At 46.8% G+C, this 26379-nt stretch overlaps 1 protein-coding gene across 6 annotated transcripts; it reads left to right on the top strand.

The window, feature by feature from the left end:
- The first annotated feature begins 152 nt into the window (after positions 1–152).
- Positions 153–24862, top strand: LOC114853946 (piezo-type mechanosensitive ion channel component 2-like). Of its 6 annotated transcripts, none has more exons than XR_008694319.1 (57): positions 153–292; positions 1674–1763; positions 3077–3184; positions 3255–3297; positions 5726–5846; positions 6170–6374; positions 6599–6812; positions 6902–7049; positions 7119–7283; positions 7356–7470; positions 9076–9449; positions 9622–9727; positions 9797–10047; positions 10116–10175; positions 10265–10413; positions 10489–10567; positions 10652–10746; positions 10854–11029; positions 11098–11255; positions 11334–11510; positions 11587–11700; positions 12040–12240; positions 12314–12518; positions 12658–12759; positions 13084–13261; positions 13341–13427; positions 13556–13712; positions 13799–13895; positions 14088–14253; positions 14325–14414; positions 14686–14777; positions 14877–14942; positions 15027–15142; positions 15282–15399; positions 15663–15737; positions 15855–16021; positions 16247–16409; positions 16492–16738; positions 17684–17977; positions 18046–18147; positions 18471–18627; positions 18715–18897; positions 18987–19167; positions 20196–20295; positions 20371–20518; positions 20601–20688; positions 20769–20895; positions 20986–21144; positions 21368–21515; positions 21596–21784; positions 21875–21967; positions 22046–22212; positions 22668–22784; positions 22867–22946; positions 23088–23301; positions 23734–23901; positions 23984–24862. XR_008694319.1 is itself a non-coding variant. In XM_055507675.1 (57 exons), exons 1-57 carry the CDS (start codon positions 229–231, stop codon positions 24083–24085), a joined length of 8127 nt encoding a protein of 2708 aa, XP_055363650.1. In that variant the 5' UTR covers positions 153–228; the 3' UTR covers positions 24086–24862. The 6 variants fall into 6 exon arrangements, 5 of the variants coding, with proteins under 5 accessions (XP_055363650.1, XP_055363651.1, XP_055363652.1 ...); XM_055507675.1 differs by having other exon boundaries at positions 6173–6374; positions 23760–23901; XM_055507676.1 differs by having other exon boundaries at positions 15282–15396; positions 23760–23901.
- Positions 24863–26379: the final 1517 nt, after the last annotated feature.

Raw genomic sequence — 26379 nt, 5'->3', positions numbered from 1 at the left:
CGGAGCAGTCCGTCCCTGTCTCCCCGCCTGTCTCCGGTTCGGTTCCCGGAGGACGGGGGATGTTCACCCGGGTGTGTCGCGCCCTTCAGCCGGACCCGCAGCTCCCCCGGAGGGCGCGCGCAGCTCAGACAGCCCGCTGCTGACGCTGGATCCAGGTCCAGAGCTGGGACTGGGTTCAGGTCGGGATCTTTAGACTCGTTTTAAGACGTGGATCGAGTCGGACCCAGTATGTCCCCGGAGCTCACTGCAAGTCTGGTCTTCAGGGCTGTTCTGCCCCTCACTTTGGCTGCAGGTAGGGTGTGATTTATGGCTTTTCTGCTGTTGGTTCATACTAAGACACTGACTTAACTGATGGACCAAAGCCCCACTCTTTCACTTTACTCTTAGTAAATAGCACAAGTATATCTGTTGTTGAGTGGAACAACAAACGTCCTGCTGCTGATTTTACACCCAGGTAAACTCAAGTCCAAGCTCACATCGACACAGGTGAGTGAGTACCTGTGGACCTGGTGTGTAGCCGTTGGATGATCATGAGCTGAAACAGATGATTCACCTCCTGCCAGCTGTGCTTATGTTCGTGTCTGCAGTGAGTGAGTCACTCTAGTAAATAGACATGTCCCAGCTGATTAAAAGGAGCATCTAGTGGATCGGTGGAGTTTGATGAATGCGTTTGGTTTAGTACTACGAAGCTGCAGTCATCACAGCTTATATGCAGAAAGTCTATTGATCCCACATCAGAGAAATTCAGGCACGAGGAAACATATGAAAGTGTGCAAGTGTTTCAAATGTATACAAAAAAGTTTAAATGACTCATTTACGAGCATTTAGTTAAACACTTGAAAATGGCGTCTTGGGAATGTCTTGGACAGAAATGTCTCCCGGTGCTGGTGGACACACAGCCAGATGTTGTTACCTGAGAAATGTGTGTTTTGGGGGAAGGGAGGTTGCACCAGGGCCCCTCGTCCTGCTCCCTGCCCCCATCTCACTGAGCGCTTTACATGTTTATGGGTTTGTCACAGCAGTTCACCGAAACCCTGATCACAGTTCTGAACATGCATGTGCCGGGTCTGCAGGTTCCAGATGTGGATGAGTCATGTGACACCTACCGTAGGAATGTAGATCGCAGCGCAGCACAGAAGGTGGTCCAGACTTTACTGGAGGTTTTCACATACAGTCCCTTTCAGCTTGGTCCAGTCTTTCTGTCCAGGTCCCACAGATCATGAGTTGGACTGTGTGGTTCTGTATTTCTGTCTGGAGTGTTGACACAGTCCAGTTTTTTCCACACAGCAAACACACACTGACAGTAAATGCTGCCATTAGATTACTGAAGGGACTGGATTCAATAAAGTGCGTGACTAGCAGACGACAGGTCGAGGAGGTTCTGCTGAGGCAATGAAACGCTGGCTTGGATTGTCTCCCCTCAGTGGAACCTGAAGTCGATCAGATCCATCTGAGTCAAACAAGAAGAGACACGTGTAATCAGGTTAGAATGAATCTAAATCAGCTTATTCTGCTGATGAGTTCACAGCATGTTTTTGAATCTAACGTAACACGTCAGAGCTGTCACTTAATACGACTCTAAATCAAAGGCGACCCGGTCAGGCCGGGGCAGGACAGGTCAGGATGCGCCGCCCCTGCTTTAAACGCTGATTGTGTGACTGATGTGTTCACAGCCTGCGTGCTGCGCTTCAATGGATTCTCTGTGGTCTACGTCTTCCTGCTGCTGCTGCTGCCACTGCTGCCAGACACCTCCTCCTCTACAGGTACCAACACTAATCGCTACCACTGTCTGCTGCTGTGCTGCTGTAGTGTCTCTGCACAGCTGCCAAAGCTGCTTCTTGTTTTAAACCACTTTAATTAACAGACACTTTAATTAAGGTTTCATGAATGGCTGACGTTGGGTTGGTGTCCAAGAAACCCTCAGATAGCAGGTCCCATGAAGAAGCAAATGTTAAAACCTGTCATTAAGTGGTCCATCATAATTGAACACATCCCTTTTCATCTGGGCAGAGTCGTAGGACTGTCCTTCACTCAGGGTCCAGTTCTCCACGGGACGTGAGACATTCTGTCATTCTGAGCTCAGCAGCGTCAGGGTGGCTTCAAGTTCGTCACGCATTACGTCCACTGGCATTCGGGTGCTGTGTCAAACTGGGTCGACTGGTGTCACATTGACGGGAACACACCAGGATGTGCCACTGATGACATCATTGTGAGAAGGGGTAGAGGAATTACACCAGGAGGTCAAAGATGTCAGGTCCTGAGTTAGTGCTGCCCCAGGGACTCATGCAGTAACGGACTGTGTGGTTTTGCAGCAGGTGACCTCAGGATCCAACTTACTTCCTGAAGGTCTTCCTGAGGAAACGCAGAGAATAGCGAGGTCCTCTCTGAGGGGGTCGGGAGGCTGACCCAGTGTGTGGCATAACTTCCTGTCTTGGGGGAAGCAGCTTCTATCCTGATCCAGGGACAAGGCTGTGTAACCTGGAGGTTTAACAACAACTGACCGTCTGCAGATGAACAGTCAGTTCAAACATCCTTCTCTTCCATTCAGACCTGTTAACACTTGGGTTCAAGGCCTCACAGGGCAAGTTTGATTTATTCATGTAAACTGGGATAATCTGAGACAGTGAATCAGGGAGAGATACAAACAACAGGACAGGAAGAACAGAGTTTCAAGGATTCAGAATGTCAGATGTCAAAGAATGTGAGCAGGGCAGGGGTTCACCTCAACCACAACATGTGGAGGCTTCAGCTCATCCTCATATGCCGTCGGGTGCTGGGGTCCAGGTGGTTCAGAACCAGTTGCTGCTTTGACTCAGACTCCACCCAACAGGAAGCAGCGCTGACGCATCTGTCCGACTGAACAGCTCCACAGTTTAACTACTGTGCATATGCTGATTTTTTTTTATCTTAATGTATATTTTGGTTCTACATTCTAATTTGTGATTGTAAACACTTTTTGTAAAACACACGCCTTCACCTTGTGCTGTTTCTCGTGAGCTTATGGAGCTTATGGTGAGATACAGCAATTCCTGCAGCTGTGTATCTTTCAAAATAAAGCTACATTTCTACCTGGCAGGGAGCCTGAGTCGCTGCGTGACGGCCGTGTGCGTGTCCAGCTTCGTCTTCCTGTTACTGCAGGCCTCCTTCCAGCTGGGGACCATCACGCTGCAGCCCACCTACAACTGTAAGCTGCATCCGTCTACCTGTCTGTCTACACGCCTGTCTGCATATTTATCACCTGTCTGTGTCTGCAGGTACGTCGTGGCAGAAGGTTGTGGGTCAGCTGGGCCTGGTGAGGTAAGGAGCTGTCACGTGACACAGGACAGCTTTACATTCTAGTACAGGGCCTGTGTTTTATGTTGGCCGTCATCGCTGTCCTCCACTTATCATCCAACAGGGGGCAGTACAGGAGGGGTTCAGTTGCCGCCTTCTCTTCTTCTAGTCTTTTGACACTTTCAGCCGCAGAGATGCGTTACTATGTTTATGATAGCATGGAGCCTCTTTAGGTCCTTTATTTGGATTCCACTCCTGCTGAATGAAGGTCAGAGCTATGTCAGATTCGTTTGTTTGGCCTCAGTTTTCACTCTACAAACAGGATTTTCCCCAAAGCTCCATGTTTCAATGACTGTTACAGATCTGCCAAACAATCCACCTGCTGCTGACTTTCAGTGCCTTGCAAAAGTCTTTAGCCCCTTTGGCATCTTGTGAGTTTTGGTGCCTCACAATGTGGATTTAACACAGATTGTTTGAGGATTTGCATCATATAATTTACAGAACATGCCCACAACTTTTTTTTTAATGAGAAAAAAGGCAATGTGCATAACTATTCACCCCCTAAAGTCAATACATTTTAAAGCCACCTTTTGCTGCAGTCACAGCTCCAAGTGGATTTGGATACGTCTCTATGAGCTTGCCACATCGTACCACTAGGATTTTTGCCCATTCCTCATTGCAAAACTGCTGCACCATGTTTCACTGTGGGTTCTTTGGGTGATGTGATGTGTTGGGTTTGTGCCAGACATAGCGTTTTGTTTGATGGCCAAAAAGTTCAGTTTTAGTCTCATCAGACCAGAGCACCTTCCGAACTCAAAACGTGCCACTTTGTATTTTGCTGAAAGTAATGTCTTTCTTCTGGCCACTCTGCCATAAAGCCCAGCTCTATGGAGTGTAAAGCTTATTGTCGTGCTATGGACTGATACACCAGTCTCCGCTGTGGAACGCTGCAGCTCCTCCAGGGTTACCTTCGGTCTCTGTGCTGCCTGTTTGCCCGGTCCGTGAGTTTTGGTGAGCGGACGCCTCTTGGCAGATTTGCTGTTGTGCCATGTTCTTTCCATTTGGTTATATTAGATTTTATGGTGCTCCTGGGAATGATCATATATTTGGATATTTTTCTTAATAACCTAACCCCTCACATGTTTGGAGAGTTGCTTGATCTTCATGGCAGTGTTTTTAGTGATGCCTCTTGCTTAGGTGTTGCAGACTCTAGGGCCTTTCAAAAAAGGTGTATATGTAATGACAGATCATGTGACACTTAGATGGACATTATTTCACTAATTATGTCACTTCTGATGGTAATTAGTTGCACCAGACTCCGATTTCTTTATGGGCTTCATAACAAAGGGGGTGAAAACATACGCACATGCACATTTTCTGCTTTCTATTTCTAAAAAGTAGGTTTATATATATATTTCATTCATTTCACTTTACCAGCTTAGACTATTGTGTTCCGATCCATCAGATAAAATTCACATTAATAAAACATTGAACTTAAGGGTGTAATGTACCAAAATAGGTAAAAAGTCAAAGGGGTGAATACTTTTGCAAGGCACTGCATGTCTTCCTCTGTGACGCTTTACGGCAGCAACCCTGGTCCTCCAGAGCCACTGTCCTGCTGGTTTTCCAGCTCTCCCTGCCCCAGCTGGTACTGATCACCTTGACCAGGTGTGTTTATCCAATCAGATGACACACCTGATCAAGGTGATCAGCAGAGAGTTGGATAAGCAGCAGGACAGTGGCTCTGGAGGACCAGGGTTGCAGACCCTGCTTTAGGAACGCAGCTCCACTGAACTGTACCAAACCTTTCACAGCATTTCCCTTATCATCGTTGAGCTACTAGGCCACTACGTGCGTTTTCTAATCCTTTTTTTAAATGTGCCTGCCACATTTCTGTAACGAACTGGGAAACGCCTGACATCTGTTGGTGCGTGAGCGGTGGGAGCTGCAGACTGTGGTCTCTCTGTCTCCACACACACCTACACACAGCCCTGGTGGCGCTTTGGTCCCTGCTTCAAACTTCAACATGCAGCTTCTGGGTGGCTCTGACCCGAGTCCCAGTCATGAACCGGGCTAAAGGTTCCTTCAGGCTGCCACAAGTTCTGGGTTGTGTTCTGTGAGGATTTGGTGCAGTTTGAGCTGTTGCGAGCTTCCAACTGTGTGGACTCGTCTGCTCAAAGAAACAAAAGCCTGATTGTCTGAACTCTGCTCCCACAAATAAATCAACCTAATGCTGTTGATGGTCATTGCAGACCGACAGTAGCAGCAGCTGTGTTGCATCATGACCATGTCCCTGTGCTGATTTTAACGCATTCTTTTGTCTTAAAGCCTTTTATTGCTTTTGTTTGTATTACTTTTATGCCCTACGACAGACAAAGGACTTAAGGATTTATGGGCTTGTGTTTCGCTCACAGTTCAGCCTCAGACTGAACAACATCACTGTCTGTGTCAGTCTGTCAGGAAGTGATGCGGGCTCTGCCGTGAGGCAGGTGTGTCCTGATGTGGGAGTGCTGGTTGTTGGTCTGCTGACGTGGAGGCTGCTCAGGAGACTGAACGCCAACAAACACACACAGGTAAGACGCTGATGAAGCAGGTGGAATTTCATTAGAAACGACATTTCCTGTCTATTAGTGTGTAACTGAGTAGGCTATTTATTAAGGCTAATCTAGTTATCTGACAGGAATAGTGATTAGGTTTCAGGTTGTTTTATTGTTCTTGCAGTCGGAGCCTGTTAACATGAAACCAGACCGGCACACAAACAAACTAGCCGTCTTCCTCCCTCTCTTCTTCACTAATGCTCTACCAGACCACTGTCTAAGTGGAGGCCAGACTGAGTGTCTGACCCTCCTCAGTAGAACCTGTCTAACTTTGCTAATTCTCCTCTGTCTATCCTCAGCAGCAGCAGGATGACGAGGACCAGGTGTTTGAGGAGGAGTCTGTGCTTGGAGATGAAGATCCAGAGGAAGAGGAGGAAGAGAAGGGACCCAGAAACAGGGCTCTGGTTGAACTGGAGTCGCTGGTTTGTAAGACCAGGCAGATGCTGGGAAACATGACTACAACTGGAGGAAAGGTCCTGCTGACAGCTCTGCTGGGACTCACAGGTACAGTCCACATTCACATACACACTGGAGCATTGACATGTGCAGGACAGTAAACAGGTTGCAGTACTGTACATGAATGGGAACCCTATAGTTTGCTGACAGATTTGACATAAATTACTTATAAATAACGGGACGGACCAAACTCTAGCTGTAAGCTGCACCCAGGGAGGAAAGGCTTCTTAACACATGTTACCCCACCTCTGCCCCCCCCCCCCCTCCCTCAGGTATCATGGCTCCCTCCCTGCCCTCCCTTCTCTACCTGCTCTGTTTTCAGGTTTTGTGTACATGGTGGGCATGGGCGGGTCGGGTCCCGCCTCTGGTCTTTAGGTGCGTGTCTGTGATGTCACTGGCCTACTCCTCCTCCCACTTCCTGCTCTTCTACTGCTACCAGCTGCCCTCACTGCAGGAGGCATGGCCTCCGAACTCCACGTCCTCCAGGTAATGGATGGAAACACCACTGATCTCTGTGGACTGATGAGGTGCGTGTGTGACATCATTACTGACTCAACTGATTGACTTGTCTGCAGTGCGTTGGGCCTGGTGTCTGTGGCATATGTGGACTGTGCTGCCCCCTGGAGGCTTCAAGTGAACCCCAATCTCAGCTGGTTTCACTTCTGCAGCCCTTTGATGCTGCTGCTCCTCTACCACACTGTGGCCAGTCTGTGGCGGAACCAGGTGAGGCCACCGTGTGGCTACGACGTCACCATGCTCCGGTTGGTTGTCTCATTTGAGATTCTTTTTCAGCTTATTGACAGTGACCTTGTAGCAAGAGTGGAGTCGGCCAAGAGTGGGAGTTGTGACATCATCACTGCCACCAGCATTCTGAGTGAAAATCTTAGCGAGGACCTCACAGCAGAGAGGAGGAGAGAGCTCTGGAGGAGAGACCACGATCGCCCCGAGTGCTCAGACGTATGGAATCTGTACATGGTCACAATATCATCTGCATGAATACATGTTAAACTCTCTGCACCTGTCCATCAGGTGCTTTGGTCATCGTCCAATGACAGTCCCTCTCACTCATTGGCCCCGCCCACCCAGAGCACTGCCCTTGGACTGGATGATTACGTCACACCTCACTACTCTTTTAGTCAATCAGGTAAGTCTGATTGGCCTCAGAAGTGGACATGCAGAAATACTTTTTACCAAACCCTCCAAAGCAGACACGCCAGAATATATTTAGAAAATCGCATTTTTAACACAGCCGTCCAAAATTCATTACATATTTAATCGCTTTTTTTTGCATTGGATTACCTGCAGGTGGTGGGTGTCATGTGGACCCACCACTCGCAGTAGGAGCTGTAGGGGGCTGGTACAAAGTAGATTGGGCAGCAGTCGAAGACAGGAGCTTTGGTGACCCAATCATTGGACAACCAGTCTGGCTGTTGGGACATGGAATGTCACGTCACTGGGAGTAAGGAGCCTGAGCTTGTGCAGGAGGTTGAGCGGTACCGTCTAGAAATAGTTGGGCTCACCTCCACCTCCACGCCTGAGCTATGGAACCCAACTCCCTGAGAGGGGCTCGATCAGGGGTCTCAAACTCATTTTAGCTCAGGGGCCACATTGAGGAAATTTTATTCCCATGTGCGCCGAACCTGTAAAATCATGGTATATATAACTTAACCACTCCGACCATGTCCATGAGCCGACGAGTGCAGTGACAATATCAACTGACTGTCGTTGTATTTGTAATCGGCACCAACTCCACAAACTCATTGGTAACGGTCAATTTGTCATCAACTCTGTGGATGAAAATGTCCAGTTGTGCTACTTCTCTGTGCTTTTCGATAGCAAATGAAAACGCAATAAATTACTTTTTGCTTCAACCAACTGTCCAAATCCACTGAAAGATCGGAAATCCTGTCTGCAACTGTGTCTGACAGGCTTATATTTGCAAAGGCCTGGCACTTTTCAGACTGCGGTCAAATGAGCCGCTGTTCGCTTTTCTGTGGTCAAATGAGCCGTTGCTATGGTTGAGGTGTGCGATTTGTGCGATACTTACGGTAACAGTGTTGCGATCGCTGAGAAGACCCGAGAGACTCGCTTTAATGAACAACAAAGATGATATTAGAGCTAACGTGTTCTACGGTAAACAGCCTTAAACCAATAGCTAAGGTTTGAGTTCCTCAAAATATTATAACACTGTTTCTACACAGTACTACTTAGTGCTTCATAGACTACTACCACAGCAAATACTTTTTGCGGCTCATGTTCTGTTGGCTTCATCGGGCCAGGACCCTCCAGCGTGTGCTGGTGCGGTTTGCAGCTGAGTGCGAAGCAGCTGGGATGAGAATCAGTTCTTCCTACTCTGAGGCCATGGTTCTCGACCAGAAAAAGGTGGTTTGCTCTCTCCAGGTTGGAGGAGAGCTCTTGCCCCAAGTGGAGGAGTTCAAGTATCCTGGGTTCTGGAGTGGAAGATTGACAGATGGGTCGGATTGATGGGGTGAGGGCCTCTGTCACCTGGGAGCTTTGAGTAGAGTCATGGCTGCTCCACATTGAGAGGAGCCAGCTGAGGTGGCTCGGGCATCTGTCTCAGATGTGGTGTTCTGGGCATGTCCCAACAGAAGGAGGCCCCGGGGAAAACCCATAATGTTACTTCAGTATATGAGCTGACCCAACAGAAAGCGTCCATGAGTTGGTTAAGAGTACCTTTTGTCTGGATTTTGACTTGCTTCAGGTTTCTGTCCTGTGTTTAATGCTGCAGACACCTTGGAGACATGCGCCTGGGAGGAGGAGGGGGATGCACAAGTGAGGGCAGTAACCGAGGAGGGAGGGGTCAGCGCTGCCTCCTTGGCCTTCAGCTTCCTTCTCAAACAGAGCTACATCTGTGCTCTGGTTTCAATGATGGCCTGGTCTATCACCTATGTGTCCTGGCCCACATGTGTGCTGCTTCTGTGGTCATGTGTCCTGTGGATGATGCGAGAGCGTCGCCGGTACACACTGATGTCATCGCCCTGGCTGGTTGCCTATGGCAACCTGCTGCTGATTCTGCAGTATGTGTACAGCTTCCCGTCTATACAGGAAGTTCCTGGACTGTTTCCAGAGAAGGATGACCCCTGTCGGGAGCTCGCCTCTAAGGTACTACTACTACTACTACTACTACATCTAAAGTACTCACTGTCATTATACTACCAAGAGTATTACTAGGCTTCTAATGTCCGCTCACCATAATGCTTCTGTTACCAATACTAGTCTGGAGCCAATCGTTTACCAATTTATCTGACTTTGACTGAATGGGACGTTGTTACAGTTGCTGTGTCTGTTGACTTTCTGGCTGCTCCTGCGTCAAGCACTGACGGAGAAGAGAGACAGACAGAGCGATACATATGTGTCTACCATCACTGTCCAGACACAAGGTAAGCCTCCTGTTTTTCATGCTCACACCTTGCCTGTGGGGCCTGTCTGATTCCTTTTCCTGCCCCCAGAGGGTCAGGGAGTGGATTTGGACCTGCAGACGAAGGTGGAGGAGGTCTCGTATGAGGAAGTGCTGCTTCTGGGTGGTGGAGGCAGTGGTATTCAGATGGAGGCTCTGGTTGCTGTGGTAACCAGGATGTTTGTGAAATACTGGATCTACGTCTGTGGAACCATGTTTTTCTTTGTCAGCTTCGAGGGGAAGATTGTCCTGTACAAGGTCATCTACATGGTCCTCTTCCTGTGCTGCGTGGCGCTGTACCAGGTAACCACTGTGAGCCAGGTTTCATCTGTCTGTAAAGTTTCATCAGCCAAGTTTTAAATCATTAACAGTGTGATGGGCCTGTGGGTATTCACTGGATCCATGTCTTCACTGCAGACACAGCTCACCTGGTGTGTGTCTGGGTCTTCGGTCTTTTGAGTCGACCTCTTCTTTCTGAGTTTGCAGTGTTACACTGATCTCTCTCTCTCTCTCTCTCTAGTTGAACTACGAGCGCTGGCGTGCCTGGCTTAGGGGATTCTGGGTAGCTGTGGTGGTCTACTCCATGCTGGTTCTGATCCTGATCTATACCTTCCAATTTCCCTCATCCCCCGATACATGGAGCTACTACACCGGGCTCAGCATGCGCAGGTATTTATTGGTGCTAGCAGGTATTCACAGAGTCTAATGTCTCCAACACCTTTCCTTTTATCTTCATGGGTTCAGGTTGGAGGACGTTGGTTTGGAGAAGTTCTCAGTTCCAGTTCTGTTCACCAGGATCTTCATTCCTGCTGCGTTTTTACTGGTGATTGCTCAGTCAATTTTCAGTGTGGGGCATGAGTGTACGAGGTCTTCCCTCCAAATTGTTAACAAGGAGGATTTCTCATAGGTGTGTATCGTCCATCTGCATTATTTCCACAAGCCTTTTCTCCAACTGACCGACCTGAAGACCGTGGTGGACACACACAACAGCACCATCACCAGGTAACACAACTGGTTCAATCCCTGCAGGTAACCTGACCTTCAGGTACCTGGATAGAAGGTAGTTCTCTGTCTCCATCTGTCCGACACTGAGCCTGCCTGTCTCTCAGATTGGTGCACTCTGATGGCAGCCTGGCCGATCTGTCAGAAGCTCCTCAGCTCCTCGCGGAACGAGAGCAGGAGGTCCAGAAGGAGAAGGCAGAGACAGAGGAGAAGTGCATCAAGGAGGAAAGCGAGGAGTACTCCAGTGTGTTCGACAGGGAAACGGTGTCTGATTGCATAACAGGTAAACACACTCACACCTGAAAGAGTAAAGTGCGAACAGGCATCACACCCGTGTTCTCCTGTTGTCAGCGCTGGTCTCGTGGAGGCTGGTGGTGGATCGTCTGTCTGTCCTGTTCCTCCGCCTCCTCCTGTCCCTGCAGCGCCTGCAGTGTCTGCTCTGGTGGCTCCTGGAGCTGCACATTGTAAAGATTCTGTCCTTCTACATCATCTGGGTCTCAGTCAAGGAGGTCAGGGTTCCACCTTTATCTGTCCCCCGCCTGTCTATCTCTTCCCGGTGTGTGTCTCACCTGCCTGTCTTTCTCCAGGTTTGCCTCTTTAACGTGGTCTTCGTGCTGTGTGTGGCCGTGGCTCTGTCCTGCAGGGCATGGCGCCCCCTGTCCTCAAGCATCTGCACCGTGTGGACTTGTGTGGTCATCGTCTGTAAAATGCTCTACCAGCTTAATGTCGTCCAGCCAATCGTATATTCCTCCAACTGCACCATGGTAACTATGGCAACAGTGTCACACCTGCGATGCATGTCTACCTGTCTCTAATTTGTTTCTCTGACCTGTTTGGCAGCCAGGTAACGCCACCTCTGATCTGTCGGGCTCCATTCTGTACACGGGTCCTATCGATCCGGCCCGGTGGGTGGGGCTCCACAAGACAGATGGGAAACTACTCGACTACCTGAGGGTAACACATCCAGCCTGTCTCATGAACCTATTAGCATGGTCAGCATTAGAATCTACAGTAGTACTGTTTGTCACTACCCGATCCACACCAGCGACTGAACCTGAAGCATTCTGCACCTAAGATGCACTTCTGGTTTCAGCTTAAATGTGTTTGTAGTCGGTTCTTTCCTGATCTGTCTGTTTCATGGGGTCAGTGGTGACGTTACCACAGCAAGCTGTGCAGACCCTCCATGAGTCTATATTCACAGTGACTGAGCATCATTGTGTCCCATACGTCTGACTGACATAGTGACAAAGTACCCTATACGGTTCCTATCATCACACCAGCCTGTCTCCACAGTATAATCTGATGATGTTGGCCCTCTTGGCGTTTGAGGTGACCATTTACCGACACCAGGAACTCTATCGTCTCCGTCGTAATGAAGTCCCACCCCTCACAAGAACACTGTTTTGTGACATCAGCAGGCTGCACCTTGACAAAAGTGTGTTAAGCTGCGTGAAATACTTTCTGAATTACTACTTCTACAAGTTTGGGCTGGAGGTGAGTTTAGTAACGTTAGCCTAGCAGCATGCTAACCCCTTTATGTCACTAACATGCCCCTCAATCTCCTCAGACCTGCTTCCTGTTGGCAGTGAATGTGATTGGTCAGCGAATGGATCTGTTTGCCGTAGGCCACGCCTTTGGCCTCATCACCATCCTGTTGCATCGCAGCAGAACGCGCATTGCCTGTGTGTGGCCCAGGTACTGCTACTTTCTGTCGGCCATGGTGTGCTTTCAGTACCTGCTGTGCATTGGATTCCCTCCAGCTGCCTGTAAAGGTACAGACTCAGCCATAGGAAATATAGGAATATACCTCACACAAGGAGTTAAATAATTTTTTAAGTAGTTTGGGTCAAAGTAGGTTGATTGTCATTTATATATAAAGACATCAAAAATCTGCGCCGTTTGTTTTCTCAGATTATCCATGGAGACATCCGTCATTTAATGTGGACTCAAACCTAGTGAAGTGGCTCTTCCTCCCTGATTACTTGACCCCTCCCAACCCACTCTTCCTTCTTTGTAAGACCAACAACACGTCTTTTTGACATCATTGTATAAAAAGCTGAAGTTATTACATCATGTCCAGGTTGTGGCCCATCAGCATCTGCAGCTCATTGTTCTTTAAAAACTACAAGGCTAGTCCCCAGCATTTCCTCAACTAATCTAAGACACAACACAATCACCATCAGACTCTGACTTCTCACAGGCTTTTTACTTATTAGCAGTGAATGTAATCTTGAATTGGGTTTTTGTGAAACCTCAGGAACAAAACATTTACATTTCACTCTCTCAGACAGTGTAGATGGCGATGCTTGTCTGGACAGTTGTTTTCTGGCCTTTCAGATGATTTCTTCCTCCTCCTTGGTGCATCACTGCAGCTGCAGGTATTTGAGGAGGAACGTCTCCCATCGGTTCAGATTCTTGCAGGTGATAACAGTGAGCTCCATGAAAATGAAGGAGAGGTCTGTGATACTATCACACAGCTCCGTCTCAACATAATTCCCGACTTCATGTTGTGCAGGTAAACCCCTTCACCCACTAAACACTCCAACACTCCTGTCCTGGTCCCCCTGTTAACTGTTTAAACTGTACGTGGTCAGGTCTTACCTGGACATGATGAAAGTCATCATCTTCAGCTATATGTTCTGGTTTGTCCTCACCATTATCTTCATCACTGGAACCACCAGGTGAGTGAACACAACCACACATCATCCAACACGTTTCCATTTAACAGTCAGGTGGTGTTACAAATAAACATAAAGATAATATGGAACCAATGCATTGCCTGGTGGACTGTTTCTACTTCCTGTTCCAGGATCAGTATCTTTTGTATGGGTTACCTGGTGGCCTGTTTCTATTTCCTGTTGGTGGGTGGAGACCTACTGCTAAAACCCGTTAAGTCCATCTTGGTGTACTGGGACTGTTTGATTGGTTACAATGTGTTTGTCATCACTATGAAGAATATTCTGTCGGTAAGCCCGATTATCATCATCATTTATATTTTACTATTCAGAGTGACAAGGTAAAAGTTGAACTGTGTGTCCTCCCTGACTGTCAGATCCTGGCCTGTGGTTTCATCAAGTCACTGGTGTTAAATCACTGTTGGTTGATTCAGCTCTTCAGTCTGGCCTGCACCATCAAAGGCTACACCAAACGTATGTACTATGGACTCAACACTGATGTTTAGGCTTTAGGTAGACGAAACACTCTGCTCTGGTCAAAAGGCTCCAGATAGGAATGCAGACAGTTACACACCAGTACCTGGTAGAAAGCAGCACAGGACTGGGAAACGGTGAACCCCTCCCACAGTAAACTGTACAGCTGTCCTACCTGTCTGTGTTTTCCAGCGGAGCAGCAGAGCAGTAAACAGTGCGAGCTGCCGAGTGATGAGGCAGGAATCATTTGGGACGGCGTCTGCTTCTGCTTCCTGTTGCTTCAGCGGAGAGTGTTCAGGAGTCAGTACTTCCTGTATGTGGTGCTGGACCTGCAGAACACACAACTTCTGGCCTCCAGGTAAGCAGCCAGTCACACAGATGGAAACACAAACTGTGGAGTCTCGTGAGTTTGGAACTTATGTGTTGCAGGGGAGCTGAGCTCTTTGAGGCTTCTACGGTCAAAGCTGTGAGAGCAAGACTGGAGGTTGAGAAGACATCAATGGATCTTCTGAAGAGACAGTAAGCCACCTTAGTAGTTAAAAGATTGCGTCAACAAGAGCCCAAAAATCTGTACTGTACATCTGTCTGAGACCAGAACAAATCCAGAGACCAACAAATCTGAAGTGTTTAGGGTCACTAGTTAAGATAAACAAGACATGTAGATAGACATGTTGTTTAGGTCCTGGACTTGATGGACTCTTGTTGTTTTTACACCTAACAATCTGAACAATCCATGTCCAGAACGGATCTGAACCACTTCCTGAAACCACTTCCTGTTTGTTTCTCTCAGGATGGAGAGGATCAAATCCCGACAGCAGAAATTCCGGCGAGGAAAAGAGAACATGTTGAGTTTGACCCAAGACAGCAGCTTCCTTGTTGAGGGTCAGCACACAAACCTCCATTGTCATGATACCTTGCTGGTAGCAACCACATACTGTCATCAGCTGAATTGCTGTTCGTTTTTGATGTTTTGATGTGAAGGGCAGGGAATCAAGAAGGGTCAACAGCAGAAGGAGTGGTGGAGGCCTTGGGTAAACCATGCATCCAGTGAGTCATGTGACCTTTGACATCATCATCTCCGTATTAGACACAGTCAGTCTGTCTCACCTTGGTTTTACTGTCTGCCCGCAGTGGTGAGGAGTGGGGATTATTACTTGTTTGAGACAGACAGCGAGGAGGAAGATGATGAGAAAAAAGAGGAGGATGAAAACAAGGAGAAGGAACGTCCTGAGAAATCAGCCTTTCAGGTGAGCGTCTCCAGGCTGGACTTGGTAGATCAGCCCAAACATGATCGGATTCTGAAAGGGATAAAGAGATAGAGAAACAGACCTCAAGCTCAAATCCTAACCACTTTTCATGATAAGTCCATGCTGTCTTCCTTGTTAGTTTGTCTACCACGCTTGGATAACAGACTCCAGAACTGCAATGAGAGCTCGCAGCAGCCACAAGAAGCTGTGGAAAAGCAACTCATCTGAACGAAAAAGCCGAAAGGAGAAGAAGGGTGGTGAGAAAGTGTCCATTGTGTTCCTAATGTAACGTCATTACTGTATGTGCAGTACAAGTGGCAGCATCAATAGGCAGTACAATCGTAACACAGGAATACAACTAGACAAAACTAAACTGCTGCCCAGAAACAGCCTGTTACAACCACATGGATCCAGGTTGTAAGAACCCACCTGGTGGACCACTGTGTGAAGCTAGAGTCTGTGGAGTTACTGACCTCATTAGGCTTAAGAATTCAATCAACATGCAACTTTTTTTCTTTAGAAGAAGGAGTAATTGAGGCAACGGAGGAAGAGGAAGAGGAGGACGGAGAGGAGGAAGAAAAAGAGGAGGGACCAGGTAGGAGCATCATCATGACCTTCCCCATTTAGCCAGAGAGCATTTGTGATTTTAGTCTGTGATGATGGTGTTTGCTTTGATGTTAGTACCATAATGAGTCTGGTCCATGCGTTTCAGAGACGGCACTGCGTCGCTTCTCCAACACACTGCGCTTCTGTTGGGTTCTGCTGTCAGCCCTGCTGGACTCTCTGACCGCATGGCTCAGCAGCTTGTGTCAGGAACACGTGGATATCTCCACTGTGCTCCGCATTGAGAGGTGCATGCTAACGCAGCAGGCCAAACAGGTGCGGCTTCAGTTCTTTGAAGGACTTGGACCAAACACTTGTCAATTAAAAAGACGGAAGGATTAAGAAACAAAAGGAAACCATGAAAAGTTTCTCAATTCAAATGTTTTATGTTGCAACAGGTGTTTTGGCTTTTCTTTGCGTCAACAAAACAAATGGGCTCCAGAGCTACAAGAAAATCTTTAATAAGAATGTCTCAATGCTGTGTTTACCATCGTTTTCTAGGGTAATGTACCAACTAGAGAGGCAATAAACATTTTCTATCAAGAGCAAATGATGAAAACCTCCAGGGAGTCAGGGCCAGGCTCCATTACACGGGGGGCAGAGGACCAGGCCTCCGCAAACAGACAGAGGGAGCAAAAGGAGGGTGGACCAGAACAAGATCCTGGTAAAACAGACCCAGAAAGACTATCAGGATCAGAAACAGTATTCAGACAGTGTAGATAAAACTAAATCGTTGACCGTTTCAGGAGGAGATCCAGCTAAAGCAGAACCAGCACCAGGGGAAGGTGGAGCTGACACCACAGACCAGCCTCCTCATGAGGCTCCAGGCTCGGGAATTAAACTGGAAACAGGATTAACAGAAGGAAACCCATCAGCAGAACAATGTCCAGAATGCAATGTGGCCACAACCAGTCACCGACCACGACCCAAGCTGGCGAGGGCGGAGAGAGTCCAGTCTTCATCATCTTCATCCTCAGAGGGAGAATCGTGCTGGTGAGTCTTCCAGATTACTTTGTCTGAGTTCAGAAAAGGTTCACTGTTTTTAATATCCAAAGTATAAATAGGCGACATGGGTAGAACATTCTAACTCCTCTGATTCCTGGGCTGTAAGTTGAGCTGTTGTGTGGCAGCGCCATCCTTCACTGTGCTGCAAGTCAGATGATCGTTCCACCTCCTGGGCCTGAGTCTAGTGCGAGTGTTCTCAGGTCAGCCAACAAAAACGTTTTAAAGAGCATCCCTTCATGAAACTCCATCGTGACCACAGCTGCTGCTCCTGTGACACTAGTGGGCCTTTTCTCTCTCTGGCTGTGGATCAGGTTTCCCCAGCATTTCGCCAGAAGCTGCCTTATGTTTCCTTCAATCTACACCGTAACATGAGCAGCCCAACAAATCGATAATGATAATTGCTTTTATGATGAACGTCCTGCGTGCACTTGTACTCTGAATGACAGACTGAGTCTAGAATGGAGGTCAAACTGGGGCCACTGGTTCTTCATCTCTACCTGCTCCAGCTTGTATCCAGCCTGATCACCTCTATTAGGTGTGTTCAGTCAATCAACAGCTGGATTAGCCAACTGACACCTGATCAGCAGGGATTATGGAGAACCAGCAGAACAGGTCTCCATGACCTGTGACTCTTCTGTTCAGGTAGTTCACACATCAGAAAGCTTGTGAAGGCAACCTGCAATAATGGTTTCAGTCATTTCCAACAGGTAGGAGACTTGGGACTGGGAATGTCCCAAGGTCCCTCAGGAGGAGTTGAGAACCTGAGTTCAAAGAGTTTGGTTCATTTTTACAGAATCATCTCGGACATTACTGTAAGGTCTTGACCTTACAGCCCATCCATCTCAGTTCAGCAACACTAAATGGCGGAGAAGAGGAAAATCAGAAACCTGAAGAATAAATATTCTCCTAAATGTAACTGTTTTATGTGCTCAGCATTGAGGGAGAACCAGATCTACCTCTTCTCGACACACAGCTGACTCATCCCCTGACCAGCGCCTCCTCCCCTGCTTCTCACTGCTCGCTGCACCTCCCACCATCCTACAGCCTCGCTCTGGGTCTGGACCTCCAGGCAGGTGAGGAGGAACATACGTCCGGGTTCAGGAAAAGAATGCTGTCCCACGCTCAGGGTGACAGTGAAAGTGACATTCTGCCTGACTCTGCCTCCGCATCCTGCCCACTGGCATCTCGAACTCAGGAGCTGACAGCAAGCGAGCTGCTGAGGAACAGGTGAGGAAAAGGGGAGTCCCAGAGGTTCCTTCCCCGTAGAAACATTTCACACTTGCTTTGTGTTTCAGAGCCTTCTACAATGACGAACTGGATGCATCCGACCGTTTCTATAGGAACCAGCCACAGCTTCTTCAGCTGTGCTATGCCCTATACAACATCCTGGCAGCCAGGTAAACTCAGCAGGACAGGTCAAACTGAATTGCTCCTTCAGTGAGTAGTGGGCTTAATCTGTTTGACTGCAGCAGAATGAACTGATCCAGGACCAGCAAACACCAGACAAGCCTGTCATAGGGATGTTAACCAACCTTGATGACTGACCAAACCTGTGTTTCCTATACACATACTTCAAATTTAGTCGTTAAATACCTTTTATTTTAAGTTCTAGGCTGTAAATAAATATTATAAATGATTACTACTAGGTGCTCCAGGTGCAAAGCAGACTGGAGCAGCTTTACACTGTTCATCTCATCATCCATGTTCCCTGTCATCCCAGGTCGGAGACTGTGTGTTACCTGGTCATCGTACTGAACCACATGGTGTCAGCCAGCTGTCTCACTCTGGTTCTCCCAGTGCTGGTGTTTCTGTGGGCCATGTTGTCGGTCCCTCGACCCAGTAAGACCTTCTGGATGACAGCCATCATCTACACTGAGGTCACACTCACATCAACACTCACTGATATTCTCTCCTACACCTGCATTCATGTCTCAAGTGTTTATTTGACCCGTTTGTGTCCACAGGTCACCATTGTCATCAAGTACTTCTTCCAGTTTGGTTTCTTTCCCTTCAACCAGAAACTGGAACTGGACCGATCCAAACCGTTCCACCCTCCCAACATCCTGGGGGTGGAGAAAAAAGAAGGCTACGTCTTATATGACCTGCTGCAGCTACTCGCTTTGTTCTACCACAGAGCCATACTCAAGGTTAAAATGTTTAGCTGTGCTCACTACAGGATTGGATTTGTCCTCAGGGTTCTGAGCTGTACTTAAGGTTCCACAACTTTTTTTTGCAGTGTCATGGACTGTGGGATCATAGCATTACCAAGGAGGCAGATGTGGCCCACCATGGTGACATTCAGGCTGAGTGTTGCCCCAGGGCCACCTACATGGATGTAGTAGAGCCCTCCACTGTGCTACGACGGCGAGGCAGGAAACGCACGCGCTCCAACTCCACCCAGCTGCGCTCTCCTGCAGGTAGAATGAAATGCACCTGAATACAGCAGCAAGGCCAAGACCACACTAAAGAATTTTTAATCATAAAAACAGTTTTTATAATGGCTAAACTTTACTGGACAACAAAAAGACTGGGTGGCACCAAATGCTTGCACCCCTTTAGTGCCTGCTCCTTAAAGGGATACTTCGCTGAAAAGTAAGTTCTGTTATAGAAATTGGACATTTCACTAGCCACAATATGCAAAAACATTTACTATCAATGTTCTATGTCCAAGGAAAACAGGGAAAACGGCACTTTTATCACAACGACCATAATCGCACATTATTGATATTGATAGTGATACAGTAAGTACCAGTAGCACTTACAGCTAAGTTTAGAAAGCCTGTTTATCATCTCTGGGGTTGAGTGTCCCACTACAAGGTTAGTAAGGCTGTAGCTTGACATTGTTCACCCAAAGGGTGAGGCAGACGTTGGTGCATGAACAATGCCACTTGTGAAATCCAGAGTGATGGGAGGAGCTCGGCTGCTACGCCCATCCAACGAGCGGAGGACAAAATCTTCTAAATCGAGAAAATCGAGCAGCCAGGGAGCCCACACACCTTGAGTTCCAGGAGGGCAGGTGTCGCAATTAAAGAACCTCCTACACAGAACCTTCCCGAGGCTCATTAGCAACACAGCTAACGTTACTCGTGACAGTCTAAAACACACTAGCAGCAGCTCGTAACTTTACTCAAACTTCACGGTGGAGGCTGACGCTAGTTTCGAGTGGGCCTTTGTTCACATGCAGCCCAAAACTAATAATCCGTGACACACACCTTCCCATCACCAACCAAGGACTGAGCTGTCACAGTTAACCTCAGTACTCAAGTAGAAATAAATAACTGCAAATCATTTTTGAGATTTTAAAATTTGATGCAAACATTCATGCTATATCGACTCCATTCTGGTCCATTCAATCCAAGCAGTGGTCCATTCACACTGAAGTCCCGGGAACAGACCTGTTGCAGTTGGACACACGAGCCACAACTTTTCCTGTGTATGATTTCAGGAAGCGTGAGCTCCAGACCTCAGCAGCCAACCAGGGTCCATCTGCTCCTGGGCAAACTCAGAGAGCTGTCCATCCGAGCCAAGGTGTACTCCATTGACAGGTACCGTATGCTACAGCTGGACTCTGAGGTGAGGCGTCTTTGGTTGAGTGACTCGTGTTTCATCGTGTTTTTTAGGTGTATGTCTGTGTACTGGCCCATCTGCCACTTCTTCAGAGCTCTAGTCCAGCCAGAATACAGTGCTGTCACTGATGTCTACGTCCTCATGTTCCTTGCTGACACAGTCGACTTCATCATCATCGTCTTCGGCTTCTGGGCCTTTGGAGTAAACATTTGTTTACATTTCACTCAGATCTCTGTTATTTTACATTTGTGGATTTATTCAATTAAATTTTATACTATTACAGAAACACTCTGCAGCTGCTGACATCACTTCCTCTCTATCAGAAGATCAAGTTCCTCAAGCATTTTTGGTCATGGTCCTGATTCAGTTTGGTATGTCTATCCATCAGGCAGCCCATCTGTCTGTCCTCTGGACTGTCTGTCTGATCACCTGTCTCTCCACCTGTCTGCAGGGACCATGGTGATTGACCGAGCTCTGTATTTAAGGAAGACTGTTTTGGGGAAGCTGGTGTTCCAGGTTATTCTGGTATTTGGAATTCACTTCTGGATGTTTTTCATCCTGCCAACAGTCACTGAGAGGTAACTCATGATTCCCCAGCGCTTTACCAACAATATTTTGATCTGTTTACAAGCTGTTAGCTGCATCTCTCTCTTCACCTGTCTATCCAGGCGTTTCAACCAGAACCTGGTGGCTCAGCTCTGGTACTTTGTGAAGTGTGTTTATTTTGGGCTCTCAGCTTATCAGATTCGATCCGGCTACCCAACACGGGTGCTGGGAAACTTTCTGACAAAGAGCTACAACTACCTTAACCTGTTCCTGTTCCAGGGGTGAGTCACCTGTCCAGCTGTTAGCGTAGCTTAGCACAGAGGCTGGAGCCAGAACTGAGCTTACTACGCAGTGTGGAGGAGAGGGGAAAGTGACAGCCTGGCTTAGCAAAGTGTTGCACCATCTATATTCTGTTTAAAACAACATTTAAGCCCTACTGTGTAATTTTATGCCAGTGCTTTTGTAGATATGTTTACCCGTATCCACCTGTATCTCTACCTGCAGCTTCCGTCTGGTTCCCTTCCTGACGGAGCTGAGGGCAGTGATGGACTGGGTGTGGACAGACACCACCTTATCTCTGTCCTCGTGGATCTGTGTGGAGGACGTCTACGCCCATTGCTTTGTGTTAAAGTGCTGGAGAGAGTCTGAGAAGGTATCGCTGCTACTGTTGAGCTAGCTGTCTGTTTATTTTATCTGTATTTCTATGTGCGTGTTTTGTGTATCTGTACTCAGAGGTACCCTCAGCCTCGGGGTCAGAAGAAGAAGCGCGTGGTGAAGTATGGGATGGGTGGTCTGATCGTTCTCCTCCTGATCTGTATCGTTTGGTTCCCACTTCTCTTCATGTCCCTCATCAAATCTGTGGCCGGAGTTGTCAACAGACCTCTCGACGTGTCTCTTACCATCACACTAGGAGGTTTCCAGGTGATTCATATTATTGCAGTACTATTACTGAAAGACGTAGCAGTCATATCAGCAGGGGAGTTACTGTACTGACGTGGGTAATTTTAACAGCCGATCTTCACAATGAGCGCCCAGCAAAACCAGCTCAAAGATCTCACTGAGGAGGAGTATAGCTCCTTCGCCAGCACCTACAGCTACACACCTGTAAGTTTTCCACAGCACTGCTTCTCACATTGATGCAATTCGTTACACCTGCTGTTTTTTCCCCACTGCGTTTCCCAGAGTGCCCTGCAGTTCCTGGAGGCGTACAGCTGTGAGGACATTGTGGTGGCAGACCTGCAGGGCAGCAGTAACTCTCTGTGGACCATCAGTCCTCCCAGTAGGCAGTACTTGAGCCAGGTGCTCAACCTGGACCACTTCCCTCTGACTATGTCCTGGACTGTTCAGAGGTCAGCTTCAAGAGATGGATTCAGAATTTGACACAAATACTAATTTGTCCCAGTGACTGTAGTATCAGGAATATAAGGGTGGGAATGAGTACTAGTAATAGTTTTACTAGCAGTACTACTATTACTGTAGTTAAAGTTGTCATTGTCATCAATAACCATTCACGAGTCGACTTTACCTTGTTTTATAAAAGGAAATTCTTCTTGTAGTATTACCAGTATTGATTAATTAATTGTTGGGTTCACCTGATGGAGGAGAACTAGATAAACAGATGAACCTGGTTGAACAGGTCCCAGGCAGATCTGACCCTAACCCTGACACACACCGGCCTCAATGTCCCAAGTGAGTCAGGGTTTAATAAAACCAGGATCAGAGTCTGGACTGTGTCCTTTTTAATAGTGGGATGAACAGTTAGAGACAGGAAGTAGTTACTGTGGTCCTTCGTTTGTTCTAACAGGAACCTGAGTCTGGGCGCAAAGGCAGAGCTGGCGTCGGGTAAATATGTGACCTACTTGGACAATCAGACACGTCTGGAGCTCATTGAGCTGCTCAAGGGAACAAGGTCACTTCCTGTGTGAGTAACAGGGGCGGAGCTATACTCAGAGAGGACGGGGCTTCTAATTTAAAGTATTTACAGGTATTTTGTGTATTTTCAGGGTGATACAGAAAGTGTTTCCCAGTTTTATTCGAGCTCCTAGTGATTCCAACGCCAAACCTATTGAACAGCTTTACACAGGTTTTCATTTTTTACTTCTTATAAAAGCTTTATTTATTTATTATGTAACAGAAGACAATTCTGTCATTAGTTATTCCATATTACAGGTTTTGTTTATTAGTCCACTTCATTCAACATGTAGCTTCTCCTCTGTCTATTCAGATGGCCACTACAAGGACATTCTGCTTGCCCTTGAGAGGTCAACCAATCAGAGCAGAGAGATCCAGGAGTGGTGGGTCGTTGACCAACCGGCTGCCAGTCTAGTCCCTTTTGTGAGCGGGACTTTCCTGAACAGCAAGAGGGAGGCGGGGCTTCAGTTGTTCGTGTTTAATGATAAAGTCAGTCCTCCAAGTTTGGGATTCCTCGCTGGATACGGGTACTACAAATATGTCTAAGTACTGTAGTAAAAATAATAGTATCACAGTAGCAATGACGTGAAACAACTTTTCACTCTACATTCATTTCTGTGACTGCTGTATGTCAGTAGTAGTAGTCGGGAGTAGTATTAGTAGCGTGTGTAGTGTGTCGCACTATACAAAGAAAACATGTGTTACTGGTGGAACATTGTACTGATTAAATGTGCAGTGACTACACAAATATGGAGCTTGAACCACATTCACTTCTTTATTGGGAACTGAGTGATTCGACTAAATATGTAGTTACTCCACTGTTCCTGTGTGGGGCAGTACAGTGCCATGTTCCATTGCTCTCCATTACTTAAACTAATGCTATTTCTCAGCATGTTGTAAAAACAGGTTGTCGTGTTCTGTTGGTAACAAGTTGTTAGCAGTATGTTGTGGTCCATCAGACACTCACCAGCAACCCCCTCTGCAGCATCATGGGCCTGTACGCCTCCGTAGTGTTGGTGATCGGGAAGTTTGTCCGAGAGTTCTTCAGTGGGATCAGCCACTCCATCATGTTCGAGGAGCTGCCATGCGTCGACCGCATCCTTAAACTCTGCACCGACATCTTTCTGGTAGCAGCACAACTACTTTAATCCTTCTTATCTCAAAAGTTAAATCAGTTCTGTTGTTGTACTTGCTGTTTTTCTGTTTCAGGTGAGAGAGACCGGTGAGCTGGAGTTGGAGGAAGAGCTTTACGCCAAACTGATCTTCTTGTATCGATCGCCAGAGACTCTGATCAAATGGACCCGACGCTGACGTTAGCCCATAATGCAGCTGTTAAACAGGGGACCTTCAGAGATCCCTCAGGAAATGTAAACACTGAAACACACCTGCACCTACTCGGACCTTTTCGCAGAGGCTGCTAATGCCCGAGTATTACTCAGTGACAGCAGGATGTCACACCCTGGACCAACTGGAATATTTAATGCAGTCTTTTACTCCAGCAAAGTCCCTGAAAAGAGCTATGTTGGTACAAATTGTCCTGGAAGCACAAGCAACTGAAACAAGACAAAAGTGAGTGCGAAGAGTTTGTCAAAGCTATTTTTCCAGGACTTTCAGGGTTATGTTTTTGGGGTGTCAGCTGTGTTCACTAATTATTTATTTTATTTATGCTAGCACTCCGCCAGCTGTAATTAGTTGTACTCCAGGGAAAAATCATAAGCTAGCATACATGCTTCCCATTCTGGCTCCATAACAACTGGACAGAAGCGTGTTATTGTTAGCTTAGCGTCACAGCGCTAACTGGACACCCGTTTATTGTTGTGTGTGCACATATCACAGGAAATAACTGAAAGCAGTCTGACGCTAACACTGGAATCATGGCACCAACGGAATCCGAAATCCAACCCATAATTCCAATAGAACAATGTTAAACCATAATGAAGTATTGTTTATTTGTGTCACTTTATGTGAAAACATCTTTTGAACATGTGGAAAAAGTAAATACAGGTGCTGGTCATGTAATTAGAATATCATCACTAATGTCATTCAAAAAGTGAAACTTGTATATTACATTCATTCATTACACACAGACTGAAATGTTTTAAATGTTTATTTTTTCTAAATGTGATGATTATAACTGACAACTAATGAAAACCCCAAATTCACTATCGCAGAATTAGAATATTGTGAAATATTGAAGACACCTGGTGCCACACTCTAAACAGCTATTTCTCACCTGCAAAGGGCTCTCAGTCTGGTCTGTAGGCTACACAATCATGGGGAAGACTTCTGACTGGACAGCTGTCCAAAAGAGGCTGGCTGTTCACAAAGCTGTGTCCAAGCACAGTTTTTATTGGTCGCTTTGACGCAGCCGTGCAATGAAACAACACATTCATGACAGTTCACACAGGTTTAAACAGCAGCTCCAAATTCATAATGACACACTTTGTTTGCTAAAGGCTCTAACTGTGTGCCTATTTTCAGTATATGAATACGTCCAACAGTCAACAGCAAAATAAAAAACACTGGTCTCAGTGTGAATCAGTGCTTCATTGATCGTCATTGGAGCCTGTTGCTCTTTGTTGTCTTTGTAGTTTATGTCAAATTTACCTTTCATGCAAAGATTTGGATCCAGATGAAGAAATGCTTTGATTTACTGAATCCATGACATTCATTTTTCAAACAGTGACTGAAATATTGTAAATATTACATGTAATATTATATACATATGTATACATATATATAATATTATATACATATATATACACATACATGTAATGTATATATACATCCGTAGCTACAGTCAAATCTATTGGAGGATGAGACACAGCCACTGTTGATACTCAGTCTCTGCTTTAGACCTCCTCCATTCATGTTGGTAAAGACCAACACAGACCTGGCAACATTTTTAAGGTCTAAAGACTGATAGAGGATTGTCAAACAGGTACTATGATGAGTTCATACAGGTCTTACTGTTTTCTGATAGTTAGGAAAAGATGGTTTCTCTTTGGCCACTAAAGCTAAAATAATGGAGTATAGACTGTTTGTGTTAACTGTTTTGCAAAAGAGAATAGAAATTGTGTCAATCCAATAAGAACAGGTTCACACATTTGCTGCATGTGTCTGATGCTCTGCTGGAATAGAAAATAAGTTGAACCCAGTTATGCAAAACAAGTCAAAGCAACCAATAAAAACTAAGAGGCGAAGTGAAGGAAAAGACGTGGTAGAAAAAAGTGGACAACCTGAAGCAATGGGGATAACTGCACCCTGGACAGGATTGGGAAACAAAAATGTGTAGGAGATTCACAGAGTGCACTGCAGCTGGAGTCAGAGCATCAAGAACCACTACGCCCAGACGTATGCAGACATGGGTTTCAGCTGTCGCGCTCCTTGTGTCGAGCCACTCTAGAACAATAGACAGCATCAGAAGCGTCTCTCCTGGGCCAAATACAAAAAGGGCTCCACAGTTATGTTCTCTGGTGAATTTTCTTGGGGAATCAGGCTCCCAGAGTTTGGAGGAAGAGAGGAGAGGCACAGAGTCCATGGTGCTTGAGGTCCAGTCTAAAGTTTCTAGTCAGTGATTGTTTAGGGTGCAGTGTCATCTGGTG

The sequence above is a fragment of the Betta splendens genome, chromosome 4 (assembly GCF_900634795.4).
Source record: "Betta splendens chromosome 4, fBetSpl5.4, whole genome shotgun sequence".
Taxonomy (NCBI): domain Eukaryota; kingdom Metazoa; phylum Chordata; class Actinopteri; order Anabantiformes; family Osphronemidae; genus Betta; species Betta splendens.
This window is presented reverse-complemented; position numbering and strand designations above follow the sequence as displayed.